The 15502-nt window shown below is 38.6% G+C and overlaps 1 protein-coding gene across 1 annotated transcript in view; it reads left to right on the forward strand.

Annotated features, from left to right (window-relative positions):
* The window catches only part of whrna (whirlin a), a 146154-nt gene extending 130838 nt beyond the window's left edge, over positions 1–15316 (forward strand). Inside the window, exons 9-13 of the mRNA XM_015051789.1 lie at positions 4235–4309; positions 6307–6826; positions 7099–7265; positions 9413–9535; positions 14717–15316. Coding sequence (XP_014907275.1) covers positions 4235–4309; positions 6307–6826; positions 7099–7265; positions 9413–9535; positions 14717–14899 — 1068 coding nt within the window. The 3' untranslated portion in view covers positions 14900–15316. The remainder of the gene's footprint in view (positions 1–4234; positions 4310–6306; positions 6827–7098; positions 7266–9412; positions 9536–14716) is intronic.
* Positions 15317–15502: the final 186 nt, after the last annotated feature.

Raw genomic sequence — 15502 nt, forward strand, 5'->3', positions numbered from 1 at the left:
TTAAGCTACAAGCAGAGAAGATGTCTTAAGCAGGAAGGTTGCAGATGTATGGTCATTAAAGGAGACTATTACGCAAAATTCAGGTTTTGTACATTCTTGTATTTCCATTTGAGTCTCTGCTGTCTCTAAAACCAGTCCAAGCAATAAAAAAAGCACCTAGCTGTTTTGAGTGTCTGGAAAACGAACCGTTTCAAAAGCCTTGTCATTGTCGAGTCACATTCAATGGTTACCTAGCAACCCTGGCAAAGTCCAGCGCGCTACCTAGCAACCCAAGCTGAGTTCCAGGACATTACGACTTTGCATCCAGAAATCAGCATTCCTGCTGATTGTGCAGGAGGCTCTACTTCTGCTTTTCTATACAACCGTATAATCTGTATAAACAGATTAAAATCTCACTAAGAATGTTTTTGTGCAAAAACTGTCATGAACATGATTTGCTTTGCCCACAGACGTATCCTAACCTGTTTAAGGAGGCATAATAGGTCACATTTAGTAAATCAAATCCCCGTTTTAATAATCAATCATGGATAATTTATCAGCTCACTGAGCTGTTAACTGGAAAAGAAAGATTATTTAAGAGGCGTTCACAAGCATCTAAACATCCACTGTCACAATCAGTTCACATTTTTGGGGTTTAGTGGAGTAATTATTCAGTTTTTCTACATGTTCTGACACAGATGAAGTAAAATGTTAATGTACCAAATTAATTTTAGAGTTAGCTATTTAAATTCATAACCTGCAGTAATGTTGTGTTTCAGGCAGCCTAGACGGGAGAATGCTAATTTCACTCCTTAGAGACTTGACTCGGAAGATATTTGTGAACATTTCTGCAATATTGTTGTTCCACAATTAAATATTACTTTTTAAAATAAGAGTAGAAACCTGCCTTTTGTTGTTTTTAGAGAATCCTCTGAATGTTCAGATGAAAGTGTTTGATTTGGGGATTTATTCTGTGTGGCGACAGTTTAGCTGGTTTTTGAACAGCAGCTCTCTGTTTGCTAATGTTCTCATGCATGTTTTGTATTTATTCTGGCTCCTATTTGTTGGAAAGCTTTCACATACAAGCCCAAACAGGAAATAGTAAATGCATGAATATTTGGTTGGGTGACTGCAGAGATAAGCTGTCGAATGTCTTCAAGTTTATCAGCTGAGCAGCCGGTCTCATTCAGGCGGGTTCAGCCCGTCCTCCTCTGAGGAGCCACGTTAGCATGCTGGCTATTCTGGAGGCTGTTTATGCGGCTTCTGTTTGTGCCGTTTTGGACCCGTGGGTGATTGGTGCTGCTGCTGCATGAGGCAGATTAGAGAGCTGGGTGGGTCTGCGTTCCTGAGCCACTCACAAAGGCAGGTATCTACATAATCAGGTGCATAGCAGTGGATGTTTGTATCGCTGTCACTGTGGGGACATTTTGTTTTTTATGTTTTTATCCCAAAGCCCAGAACGTAACGACACCTATTTGGTTTGGTTTGAATGAAACACCTGCAATACTTTTGGAAGTGATTAAGAAAGGGCTGGACAATAAATCAATAACAACACATATTGCGGTAGACATGTGATCAATATCATTAAATAATACGACTGAGAAAATTTACTGAACTCCAATCTGAACCGCAGAGTTAGGCAGAAGAACGGCTTTCACCGATTGGTGGAATCAACTGACTAGCTCAGTCTTTGGTTGCCCAGCAACGGCCGCCAAACTTTGGTTGCCTAGCAACGACCTGCTGAGTAACTGACCAAGATCAAGTTTCCCCCACCGTTCCTCATAACTGCTTAAAAATAAACGACGACGTGAACAGAAAACTGGATAAAACAGGAAATGTCATTTTAGATATTTAAAACAAAAATAATAATCGACTGATATGAAAGACTTAAATTGTGATATGTTTGCAGTAGGTCTGCCAGGCCAGTCGGTGGCGCTGTAGTGACACAAAAACCACAGAATGGTGCCATGTCTGTTTTGTGAGATGTGGGATTAAAAAAGAGAAAAATGGAGCTTCAGTGTTTTCGTTTAAAAAACAAAAACACATAAAGCGATGAAAGCGGAGTTTTTAAATGTTTCCACTCTGGATCGCGATTTTAAAAATGATAATTTCTGGTCTCCCAAAACGCAGAATCCATGAAGAAGCACAAGATAAATGACAAAAAAAAACTTTAGTGGATACAAAATCGTCTCCAAATGAACAGAACCCTAGTTTTAAATATTATTCAAAAGTTGCTTTTATTTTCATACTGAAAATCCTTGATGATAAAGAATAATTACACAGCCATATAATTCGATAATATATTTCTGTAAAGCCAATGAAAACACAAAATTCAGATGTTTCTTATTTTATACATTTTTTATGTATTCATAATTGTAATTTGTATTTTCATTTTTTTATGTATGTATATGTTGGAATTTAAACTTTTTGTTTTATTTCACTGTATTTTTTTTTACTTTTTTATGTATTCATAAATTGTAATTTTTGTTTATTTGATTATATTTAAATGTTTTTTTGTAATTTCTGTTTTTAATTTTTTTGTAATTTTAAGGTTATTTTATTTTTAATTTATGATTTTTATTCCTAGATTTTAGCATAGAAACATGGTTCTGCTGAAAAGTATTTCCATGTAGTTTTTACCTTCCACTAAACTTTCCATTCATATGAATACACTGAGAAATGGTCAAGTCAGCAGGATTTCCCATTATTTTGTATAACAGCTCTATTTTTAAAAGTCCTTTTAATTAATATTATAAATTCCTGAATTACTTAAAGGTGATCTAATTTGTTATGGCAGGAAAAGAAGCTGCTGCAGGAAATGAAGAGAACCAGCTGAATGTGCTGAATCGTGCTTCACAGCAGCACCTGCTGCATGTCCTGTACAGTCATGGCAGCCGGCCCAGGTTTGCTTACAGTGCAGAGACGCATCTCCGTATGCGGAAAGTCGATTGACTGTTGTGATAAATGGTCGGGGTGTAAGTGCTCCACATGCTGCAGCGACGGATAATCAAGCTGAATGGATGGGGCTTTTGTTTTGGTTCAGTAGCAGAGTTAAATGAAGGGCGCCCGCCGCTTCGCTCAGATTCGCCTCCGTTTGCCACGTCAGACGGTCGGGCCTCCAGATCCAGCTCTGAGTGGAGCTGATGGCTTCTTATCGATTTCACAGTGTGTGTTTCTGTTTGTGAAAGAAGACATGGAGGCTCTGAGCGTCTGTCTGAGGGCTGCATGTCTTCTTTGCTTCCACTGCTTCCTGTCCAGCTTCTAAACAAATGTGGAGCAGCCATGAAATCTGGGACTGAAACATCGGCCGCAAACTACGACTGCAGCTAACGATTATTTCAGTAATCGATTATTCTGACGATTAATCGATTAATCGGATAAGAAAAACATTCCTTCATATGTAGCAAAGGATCCATCCCCACCAAAAAATACTTCTAACTATGACTGCAGCTAATGATTATTTCAGTAATCGATTATTCTGACGATTAGTTGATTATTATGATGATTAAATGGATAAGAAAATGGGCAAATTCTGCAGATTTTTCATTCAGTCACTTGAGCCTATTTTGTTCATTACTAAGAAATATAAAAATCAATTTAATTCTTTGTTTAAACAAGAAAATAAATATCTTATTGACTAATTTTAGATTATTCTATTAGGTATTCTATTGATTAATTGATTAATTTTTAAAAATGGGCACATTCTGCAGATTGTTCATGTAAGCCTGTTTCGTAAAATATTAAAAATGCATAAAAATCCAAATAAAGAAACAATTTAATTCCTTTTCTAAATAAAAAATACATATTTTATTTCCTAAAATGAAACAGCACAGTAATCCTTTAGTGAACATTTAATAATCTGCAGCAAAGGATTCACCTGCATCTAAAATATGCTTATAATGTGTGAAGATCTCAGCCCTGTTTGCCTGACTTACTATCAATACAAGGTGAGGCTGATATTATTAATAATCTCAGGAGGTTCTTTAATCAGCTGAAGCTAAAAATGAAACTAGGAGTTCTGGGTAAAACATGTTTACATACAAAATTTCATCTTAAATTCAACATTTGTGGTTTAACTCCTGCTGTGAGTTTGTTCTTCTTCCAGCAAATGGTCTTTTGTAGAGTCTGTTTACTCCCGTTATCGATTAATCGATTACTAAATTAGTTGACGATAATTTTGATAATCGATTAGTCGTGATTAATCGTTTCTGCCTGACTCCCCGGTCTGTGTCCCTCCTCTTCCTCCCGCCTGCAGAACGACAGCGTGGCGGAGAGCAACGAGGCGGATCCTCCGGAGAGCCTGAACACGCTGCTGACCGACGTCTCTCTGGTGAGCTCTGCTGGAAGCAGCCAGAAAATAAGAGATAAGGCCGACAGGGGAGGGCGAAAGGAGATGGGAAGGTGGTTGAAACATGGCTGCAAACTGAAGTGCAGTGGGAGCCATGAGAGATTTGGAAGAAGGAAAGTGGGAGTGAGCGACACTTGAAGCCTTTTTTCCTCCTGAAAGCAGCTCACTGGGGTCTGAAAATCCCATTTCATGACTGAAAACAGATAATTTCCTCACTGCTCAGCTCACGCATCACCATTTTTTATTATTATTTGATTATTTTTGTCACATTTTGTGCACAAACTCTCCTGTTTCTGTGCCCATTCCACTTTTCAGTTTGTGTTTATTCGCTCACATTTGGAAAATGCAGGAAATCAGCAGGATCCGTCCAGGCTGGATGCGTCGTCAAGGCGACCGTAACCGTTACCGACGCTGATGGAGCGATGTAATACAGCTGTGTGAATACAGAACAGCCAGGCTGTGGTTTATTATGCGTGTTCATCTGCACACCACTGGACAAATTCAGGGTTTATCACCGAAAAACACAAAATATTACCAAGTATTTTAGTCCAGTTTCTGGTACAAACATCTCAGAGCATTTTAAACAAGAGAAAACTGACTTACAAGTAACTTTTCAGCAACTTATAGGAGCTTGTTTTGAGTAAATAATTCCATAATATTGATGAAATAATCACTAGTCCCACTGGCAGATTATTTAATTTATAACATGTAAAAATGTCTTGCCATCAGTGAAATAATCTGCCTGTAGAAATATTAAGTTTTCATCAATATTAAGGAATTATTTACTCAAAACAAGCTCCTGTATCTTGCAGAAAAACTTGTAAGTCAGTTTTCTCTTAATTAAAATGCTCTGAGATGTTTGTACCAGAAACTGGACTAAAATACTTTATGCAGTGAAGGGATTTAAGAAGTAAAGAAATGTTCTGCTGTCCTGGAAAAAGGCCAGGATCCACTCAGAACGTGTGACTGAACATCTTTATGGTTCTACAGGATTTATTATGTCTTTTAACTGACGATTAATTTTTAGGCCTCAATAAATGATAAATTACGACACAACTCCAAAAAAACATGTTGGGCACAAAAGATCTTCACATTATTCACAGTGAAACGGTTTTCTGGCAATAAGTTAATCTTTTTTAGCATCTGGAAAACAAATTATTTCAGAAACCTCCCGATTTCTGAGTCATAATTGACTGGCACTGCATCCGAAGCAGAGCTCCAGCATGTTTGGTCAGCTGGTTTTACTGCTGTACAATGGCTGCTGGAAAAACAAGTGTTTTACTGTTGACTTACCATCCATAAACCACTTAGTTGGTTGTGCAGGAGGCTCCACTTCTGCTACTCAAAAATGTACAGCTGCATAGTTATGTATCCGCTTGCAGCCATTTTCATGTGTGAGTGTAAATGTTGAGTTGGGAGGTGTGGCTAGCAGCAGATTATTTGGATTTAAAGTGACATGATGCCATAAAAACGCTAAAATCTCATTATCTAAGAATGATTTTGTGCAGAAAAATGTAATGAACATGTTTTGTATAGGCCATAGGTCTATCCCAACTCGTTAAAGGAAGCATAATGGGTCACCTTTAAATGCAAGTTTGTTTGGACATTTCTGAACTCGTTATGTTAAATTAAAACAGTTAATTTTTGTGAAGCTAAGCCTGTATTTGTGGCAGCCAACCAGTTCAGTAGAACGACTTTCTGTTAGGTTTTGATCGATGGCTCCTTCCTTGCTGCTCGGCCTGCCAGCCCAGATTACGACTCGTTTCACTGTGGATACTGACGTTCTCCTACCAGAAACTTAACACGACTGTTTGGTTTTGCTCTGGTGCTTTGAATAGGCCATCCATCTGCTCTGACCTGTTGAAGGAAACGGGTCAGCTTTAATGATCCGGACCTGAGCGGCGCCCTGCGCCGTGTCGATGTGTTTTTGCGTTTTCTCTGTTAGCGACGGTGATGATGAATGTATCGTCTCGCTTCAGGATGACGTTCAGTCCGCCACAGCAGAGTCGCCCCCCTCCTTCAAGCCTCCGCCCCCTCCGGGGTCTCAGAGGCGCCCGGGGAGGCGGGACGCTCTCACCAAGTGCCCGTCCTCCGAATCCTCCCAGTCCGGGTTGTACTTCACGGCCCCGAGCTCTTCTTCTGCGCCAAGCCGCGACGCCTCCAGGGACTACGCCGCCATCAAGAAGAAAGTGCCCAAGAAGGAGAAAATAACGTCCGCCCAGCTGGCCTCCGTCTCCCAGCACAACATCGGCCCCTTCCCCAGGGTCCAGTCGCCCAACAGAGGCCCCAAACCGGCCATCCCGTCCCCCTTGCCCCCGCCGCCGCCGCCACTTCCTGCCCCGCCTCCTCCTCCCTCGCTCCCCTCTAAGCCGGTGTCCCTGTCCAAGGCCTCCCTCGGCCCGGCTGCCGCCGCCAAGCAGCAGTTTGTGACGGTGGAGGTCCACAGGCCCAACTCAGAGCCGGACGTCAACGAGGTGCGGCCGCTCCCCCAGGCTAGAGGTAAAAACCGGGACAGAAATGATCCTGAACTGGTTTTATCATGTTATAGCTGCAGGAGGTAACGCTTGTAAAAATATTATCTGATGAAGCTGTCGATATGAGATGAGGAAAATCAATCAAAGTTACTAGCTTTGTGCTACACTGCCCCCTACGGGTTTGTCTTATTATCTTATATGCAATAGTCAATATGTGGATTTATGTTTACAGCAGTATTGATAATTAATAATGAATTTAATGAAAGAGCGATTGTCTGTCGTCCTGCCTCCCATCAGGCGGCGCCCTGTCCCAGCTGTCCGACAGCGGACAGGCCCTCAGCGAGGACAGCGGCGTGGACATCGCCGAGTCGGGACACGTCAGTAAAGACGGTAGCCCCCGATCCTCCGGCGCGCGCCCCGCCCGCCACTCCCAGGACGGCGGAGGGGAAAACCCGTCCAAACCGGTGAGATGGCGCTTCAGAACCGGCTGCAGATTAAAAACACGGAGGATTATCTGCCGCTGAGTTTCTGAGACTCGGTTTAACTGCGTTTTTACTTAGAAATAATGGCAAAATTAAGGAATATACATATTTGTTTCAGAAAATAAAAACTGTGGAAGTAAAATTTTTTAGCGATGCGCCAATATGAAAATTTGGGCCGATATTAATATCCGGTATTAATATTGCTATTATGGCCGATAACCAATATTTAACAATATTATTTATATTTCGCTGCTATTTTGACACATTTGGAAAAAGCAACCAATCAAAAACAGCTAAAAATAAATATTGGTTGTTCATATCAGCCCAGTTTTATTTATCGGACCGATACCGAAATGTTAAAATATAACTAAAATCGTCCGATACCGATGTTGATGCCGATATATTGTGCATCCCTAGTTATGTTGTCTAAATGAAACGATCAAATGTAATTTCCCTCTGGGATAAATAACGTATTTTTTAATTGAATCAAACTTTTCTTGGCTAATATCAGCTTCCAATTATGATTAATTTAGATTTTTTTTTCTTTGAGGAACATAATTTTAAATTATTTGTGAAAATTTCACCTATTTGCATTTCTCAAATATTCTGAAGAAAATGCGGTTTGGTAAACTGAAACACTTAGCCGTAATGCTAGCTGTCGCGCTACTAGCTTGTGTTAGCAAGGCAGCCAATCCCGGCACTCCATTCATTTTCCCTGCAGCTGATTGGCCGTCTGCCAACGTGTGTGTGGTCTAAATCGGGTCCAGCTGGAAGAAGCTCAATAAATCAACGTGTGTGATGTTTAGTCCTTCTCCTGATCCTGAATTTAACCCTAACTGCGATCTCTTCTCTCCTCCCTCTTGTTTGTTCACACATCGTCTCACTTATTTCTTCATTTATCACTCATCCATTCATTCAGCCATGATCCATCATTTATCCGTTCACTTGCTGCGCTGTAATGTAACCAAACTGAAATCGCTCTCTGCTCCTGGTTGATTGATGTCAGGAATAACAAGTAAGGATGGGAGTGTTTTATTTATTCAAACTGGCTGCTTTCTTTCCCCTCTGGGGATTACTTCTCAGGGAAATTAGGGATTAAATGGACTGTGTGTAATAAAAAGCTTTTATTGTCCCAAAGAGCAACACATTTACCTTTCTCTTCATTAATGTCAGCAGGATGTGGAGGAAAAGAGGGAAACTGGAAATATTTATTTCAGGTTTTACACATAAAAACTCCTGCTGTGGTCACTGGTGAAAAACTCAAACATGTTTTTGGGGTTTTCTGTTCGTCTCATAAGAAAAAAAAATAGATAATGTGATGATTGGTATTTATTTATACATCATCAATAGATAAACAACAGCTTGAGGATATGAAAAATGCAAAGATGGACCTCGGGGTCACATTTAAATGTGACACACGCCCACAGTAATGTCATTTTAAAGCTCACAGCAGTAGTTTACACTGTTAGCTAAGAAGCTAGCTATGCTAACCCTGAAGAACGAACCATAAACATTAGGTATGCTAAAGCGCTATACCAACATGGTAATTAACAAATGCTAATGCTAAACTGCTATACCAACACGGTATTTAGTGGAAGCTAATGCTAAACTGCTATACCAACATGGTATTTAGTTGTAGCTAATGCTGAACTGGTATACCGACATAATATTTAGTGAAAGCTAATGCTAAACTGCTATACCAGTATGGTATTTAGTGGAAGCTTTAGTTTTCACATTCTAATTTAAATGTTCTATAATGCCGTTAGATATGGAAACTGGACATTCATAAACACCAGAAACAGAAATGAACATGTTCTTTGGTGTTGGCTTTGACTGGACCAGAACATTAAACCCCGCTAACATGCTTTAGATTATTCACTGAAGAAATAAACATTTAAATGAGTCAGAAAGAATTAGATGAAATGAAATTCCTGATGATGCTTCTGGCCTTTGACATGTTGAATGTATTCATGAATGTATTTATAACACTGAGTTGCTTAAGAAATAAAAGGTCTTGGCCTTTTTAGAAAAACTCATCCTTGCTCAAAGTACAAACTGCAAACATTATTTTACTAAATGATGCTCTTAAATACTTAATAAAATCCTCTCCTCTCCGTTTCCTGCCCCAGCCGGGGCTCTTGGAGCCCACCTCCATGCTAGTGAGGGTGCCAAAGAGTGCCAGCACCCTGGGTATCGCCATCGAGGGCGGAGCCAACACTCGCCAGCCGCTGCCGCGCATCGTCACAATCCAGGTGAGTTCAGAGAAACGAGGAAAATCCATGAGATTCAACATCCTAGAAGTCTTTCTGATGAGAAGCTGGAGGCAACTCCTCTCTGGTTACATTTCACCAAACCTTCTAGATCAGGGACCAGTGTTGTGGTCAAGACCACCGATCCTGAGACCAAGACAAGACCAAGACCAGAGCATGTCTGGTCTTGGTCTCTCAAAGACTTTTAGGGTCGAGACCGAGTAAAGACCAAGACCAGCGCCCCGCGCTACAGGACACGATAAAATGGTGAAATATGATCAAAATTGCTTCTCAAATTGATCTGAAAGATCTTTTTGTGATATTTTCCAATGAAAACCAAAGTGTTTGTGGTTCTAATTCAGAAATATTTGCACTTATTTATGACAGTAAATGTGACTTTTAATGCAGATCATAGACTATAATCTGACACCAATTAAAGCTGAGGCAGCTGTTTAGTGCAAGTAAGAATGTTTTTGACAATTTTTGAGAAAGGGTTTTTCAATTATTTTGGATTGTTTGACTCAGTGCCTTAAATTTTATTCATAAAAAGTCTTAAATTTGAGTTGGTGAAACCAGCAGAAACACAGGAGTTGAGAATAAACTCAAAATAATACGAGATTAGTCATAGTAACATGAGATTAAACTCAATGTTTTGAGAACAAAGTCATACAATTTTAAGACTTCAGTTGTAATATTATTACGTTTCTAAAACTGTGTAAAATATTATTTCTTATATGATTCAACAGTTACCAAAATGCAAAAAGTGGAACTATGCATTTTTGAATGACTGAAGGATGACTTTTTAAAGAGGTTGTAGTTTACTGAGATGCTCCTGCGTACAGGAAATATAAAACGGTTTCCATCTGTTGGTGCATCTTTCTGTTTCTGTGAGTCAGCAGATCGTTTTCAGGGAACACAGGACTGGCAGTTTTAAAAGGTCTGAGCATTCAGAGCCGTCACTCAGCCTCCCACTTCACCGAGACGCTGATTGAAATAAAAAAATGAAGTGGGGTTGGGTTGGGTCGGCTGATTGCCAAGGGAGGGATAAAAGGTTTGGAAATCAGTGCATTCAGAATCAAATAGGCGACTGGAGGACAGGATGTAAAAAAAAAAACCATGAGATTGGAGATAATAAGGTGAGGAAGACCAGGGCTGCTGCTCTGGATGTGGAGGTTGGAGGTCATGGTGCTGTTCGTGCTTCTGGTAGCAATCAGAAAACAAATCCTCCCTGAAACTACTTCTTCTGGTCCGCTGCTTCACCTGAAGCAGAAACCGACGGGAACTGGCTGCTGAATAAATGCAAAAATCAGGAAGTACCTAATAAAAGCAATCATTGGTTTATAAGAACCTTTTATTTATGTGCCAAGCGAGACGAAACTTCACGAGGCTCAGCTTTTTGGGAATTAAATTTCTTTATCACAAATAATGGAGTAAGCCTTTGAATGAAGCCGTTTTACAGGCAGCATTCCCCATTACTGCCTCGCCGATAAGAACCTCGGTTTAATTCTCCGTGTCTCTAAATTTAGAGTCATAAACAACATTTATACCTCAAAAATGGAGCTCTGAGTCACTTCACTGGGAGACTAATAATGAAAAATATGCTCCTCATTACAGTGGATAATAGCAGAGGAAGGAACAAGGAGCTCTTTCTCTACCGCTGAGTGGCGTCTCCACCTGAAACCAAATGAAAGATCATGTTAGGAAACATTCGGATTTCACAATTAAAGGAAAGTTTTTAATTTAAAAACAACTGTAATGTAGTTATGAAAGACATCTTAAATATATTAGAGCCAAAAATGCAACAATTTACTGATAATTTAAGAAGGTTTTTGAACCCATAATTGCATATTAATCCAGTAAAGCAGTGGAGACACCGCTAGCTAAAAAGTTAGCTATGCTAACCCTAAACCACTAATCACAGATATTAGTTTCACAAGCACTAAAGGGCTACACCAACACAGCATTTAGCATATGCTAATTCTAAACCACTAATTATGAGCATTGTTTCTGCTAATGCTAAAGCACTATGCAAATACAGTTTTTAGCTAAATTAACATCATAAACATTAGTTTTCGCTAGCACTAAAGTGCTACATCAATACAGTATTCAGCAGAAGCTAATGCCAAAGCACTAATCATAAACATTAGTTCTGCTAATGCTAAACCTCTACACTGATATGGTATTTAGCAGAAGTTAATATTAAAGCACTAATCATAAACTTTAGTTCTGCTAGCGCTACAGTCTACAGGAGCTAAAGTGTAGCTGACCTATGTGTTGGCTTAAAATCTTTATTACAGTACTGTTGTTTATTCTGAATAATACCAGTAATTTGTCACAGCGTGTGTGATTGTTTGGCTCTCAAAGTGATGCATATAAACTCAGTTATACAAGAGGAAGTCTACTTTTATATCCATATTAATTCCTAAACAACAAAAAAAGCCTTCTAGATCTAAAATTTGCAGCTGCAATTTGAGAAGCGCCTGCAGAGGGCAGCAGAGTTTCACACAGATTTCTGTAATCAAAAAACTGAATCACATACACAAATCATTTCCACAGATTTGTTTATGCAAACTTAAACAAATCTGTGTTTAAAATTACATTTTTAAGCATTTTTTGTTCTACAGAATTACATGATTTGATGTATTAGCACAAAATATTTTTCACTCTAATTTGTAATCATAATATTAGGACATCTGTGTGAAACCGGTTCAAACTGGATCTGCTTTTTATAATGATCTAAAACAAACATCTTCAGATTACTAAACTCGCTTTGAGTGAAGAAGAAGAAGAAGAAAAAAACGCAATTAAGGTTTTCTTTGTTGTTTAGCTTCCCATTGGCCTCAGACGATAGCATCAAAGCTTTGCCCAGACAGTTCAGTCTCTCTGCAGCAGTGAGAGGTGATACAGCAATTCCCTGGCTTCTGTATGTCCAATCGCTCCTGTCCTCAAGGGCTTTCCTCTCAGCTAGACCAAATCTCCACATCTGAGGACGGAGAAAAACTGCTGCAGTTGTACCTGTCCCTGTATTCTCAATATTCTGGAGGATTTGTGTTGCCTTAGAAGGGACCCATTATGCAAAATCCACATTTTGATTGTTTCCATTTGGGTCTCTGCAGCCCAAATTATTAAAAACAAACCGACCCAGCTTGTTTTTGGAAATAAGTTACCCTAGCAACCCCAGCGGAACTCTGCCCGTTACCTAGCAACCCCAGATGAACTCCAGCATGTTTACTAAACATGCTGGAGTGTTCTAAGCTAGAATCTCATGATTTTTAGCCAAAAATGTAACCAATCTGTTTTGTATAGGCCATAGACCTGTCCTAACCTGCTCAGGAAAGAAAATATGTCACTTTTAAAACCGATCTGAGGATGTGGGTCTAATGTAAATGGTTCTGTTGTTGGTTTTGGTCCTCATTTCTTCACATATTAGAAATAAATTCTGTCAATTTATAATGAAATGGTCATTCTCTGAAAGGTTTTTTTTTCTCATTTATGAACAAAATAATTTTTTGTTTTTATTGAAACATTTTAATTTCAAGACGTTTTCTTAGGTTCTTTTGATGCAGCTTCTGAGGTTTATATTTAAAAATCAGAAATGAAAAAATTAAAGATGCACAAAAACTTTACATTAGGAAATAACACTCTTCCATTAAAAGCTACTTTAATTTATTATGATAACCCATCTATTTATTCTATAATGAATATTTATCTCACTAATGTGACCTGAAAATGTTTTTCATACGTCTTGTTATTGGTTTAATTAACATGTTTATTCATAACTGCCTCTGAAATCACATGCTTGTAAGTATTTATGTAAGATAAGTTGCCTTTATAAGAATTTTGCACCATTAAAACTCATCAACATCCATCTAATCCATATTTAAATCAGGCATTATGCAAGAATTCAGGAAATAATTGCCAATATTGTAAATTTTACCCACAAGAGAAACTAAGAAGCCCTTTTCATTAAGTTAAAAAAACAAAGTTAACTAAACCAATTTGCTTAGATGTAATGAAGGCATGAGAACATTTTCAGAGGAAAACTCCTCAGAAGTTGGTAAAATTGTTTAAATCGTTTGATTTTCAAAGCCCCATTTGTGATGCAAATTTAGCAATAAATATCCTCCAACATGTTAAACCTGCTGGTAATTTGACTCAAAAACGCTTCAGGTGGAACTATTTTTATTATTTAGAAACAAATAGACTTGTGTGAAATTATTAATTGTTTTGATTTTGAAATAATCGTCAACTAATTTACCAATCGATTAATCACTAACTGCAGTAAACAAACTTTAAAAAATGCCATTTGATGAAAAACAACATAGAGTAGTAATTCAGTCCAAAAAAGATACATTATCCATTTAAGATATAAAAAAAATTCTGTAAATGTGTTTTACAAAATTCTGCTAAAAAAAAATCCCATTTACTGTCCAATTATTAATCCAAAAATAATCTATTTTTAAGCTGCAGATACGTCTTTTACTTTAAATTATACTAAGTTATTACATTTTAGGTTATACAATTTACATTTTCTTATTTAAAAAAATTTGAATTATTTGTTTTTTTCATCTTTTAATTTATTGGTTATATGGTTAGACTGAAATATTTATCACGATATAAGTGTTTCATATCAGTCGATATCGATAATTATTGATTAGTTTTTTGTTTTAAATGTCTGAAATCCTGCCAGGCTGTTAAGATGTTTCCTGTTTCATCCAGTTTTCTCTCCATGTCGTCATTTTTTATTTTTAATAAGTTTCGAGGCGCTGAGGAGAAACTTGAAACTGTTGCTGCGCCAGTTACTCACCAGCTTGTTGCTAGGTAACCAGAGTTGGGCGGAACTTGAAACTGCTTCCTACTCAGCAGGCTGTTGCTAGGCAACCAAAAAGCATGCGAGTTAGTTGATTCCACCACCTTAGCTTAGCTTAAATGTTGAATATTCTATCAGATGTATTACCTATTGATATTGTGATATATATTATTGATTCAAGTGTTTCATATTTTTTATCCAATTAATCATCTGTTTAATCAATGGGGAAGATCCTTTGTGTAGCTTTTTATTTTTCCTTGTTTTTACTTTTTGTCTGAAATAAATAAATTAAAGTAACTGAATTGTTAGCTGCAGCCCTAAATGTGACCTTGTCCTGGTGCTATGCTGATGTACTTCCTGTGTTTGCGCTGCAGAGGGGCGGCTCGGCCCATAACTGCGGCCAGCTGAAGGTGGGTCAGATCATCCTGGAGGTAAACGGGGTTTCCCTCAGGGGCCGAGAGCACCGGGACGCCGCTCGCCTCATCGCCGAGGCCTTCAAGACCAAAGAGAGGGACTACGTCGACTTCCTGGTGACGGAGTTCAACGTGGCGCTATAGCTGCTAGCAGGCGACTATGATGATGATGATGACGGCCAACCTTCTTCACGATCTGATGGCACAAACCGAAACAGAACCACCGACTGATCTCTGAGCCCTCCTTCTCTTTTCTAATCCAACCTTTAACTTGAAAGGCATTATTTCCTCAACGTGTTACCTCCAGCCTTTCTGGTTTCTTTCTGTCTGAAACCTGCAGCTGTTGGAACGGATCCTCGCTCTGTCTGACGTCTCCTTTATTTATTTAACGTTTATTTCTGCTTCTGTCTGAGAGTGAACTGTACAGCTGAAACCGACGGATGCTTGACTTTACAAGCTCGGGTTTGTACTGTATGTAAAAATGGACATATGTAGATACAGATGGATATATGCTGCACACATTAAAATGCTCCTATATAAATAAAAACATGTGTAACCTTTGAGTTATCTTTAAACCTTTTGTATGAGGAGCTCAGAAATAGACTTAAAGGGGTACCAGATAAGTCAGTTAACTATAAAAATGGGTCATTTAATAATTATCTTCCAAATTTTGATAAATGGTTCCTTCCTGTATGACATAAAGTAGGTTAGTTTGAAAAAGTAACTCAACATGCCACAATCCACAGA

The sequence above is a fragment of the Poecilia latipinna genome, unplaced genomic scaffold, assembly GCF_001443285.1.
Source record: "Poecilia latipinna isolate Pla-1442-1.1 unplaced genomic scaffold, P_latipinna-1.0 Scaffold1066, whole genome shotgun sequence".
Lineage (NCBI taxonomy): Eukaryota > Metazoa > Chordata > Actinopteri > Cyprinodontiformes > Poeciliidae > Poecilia > Poecilia latipinna.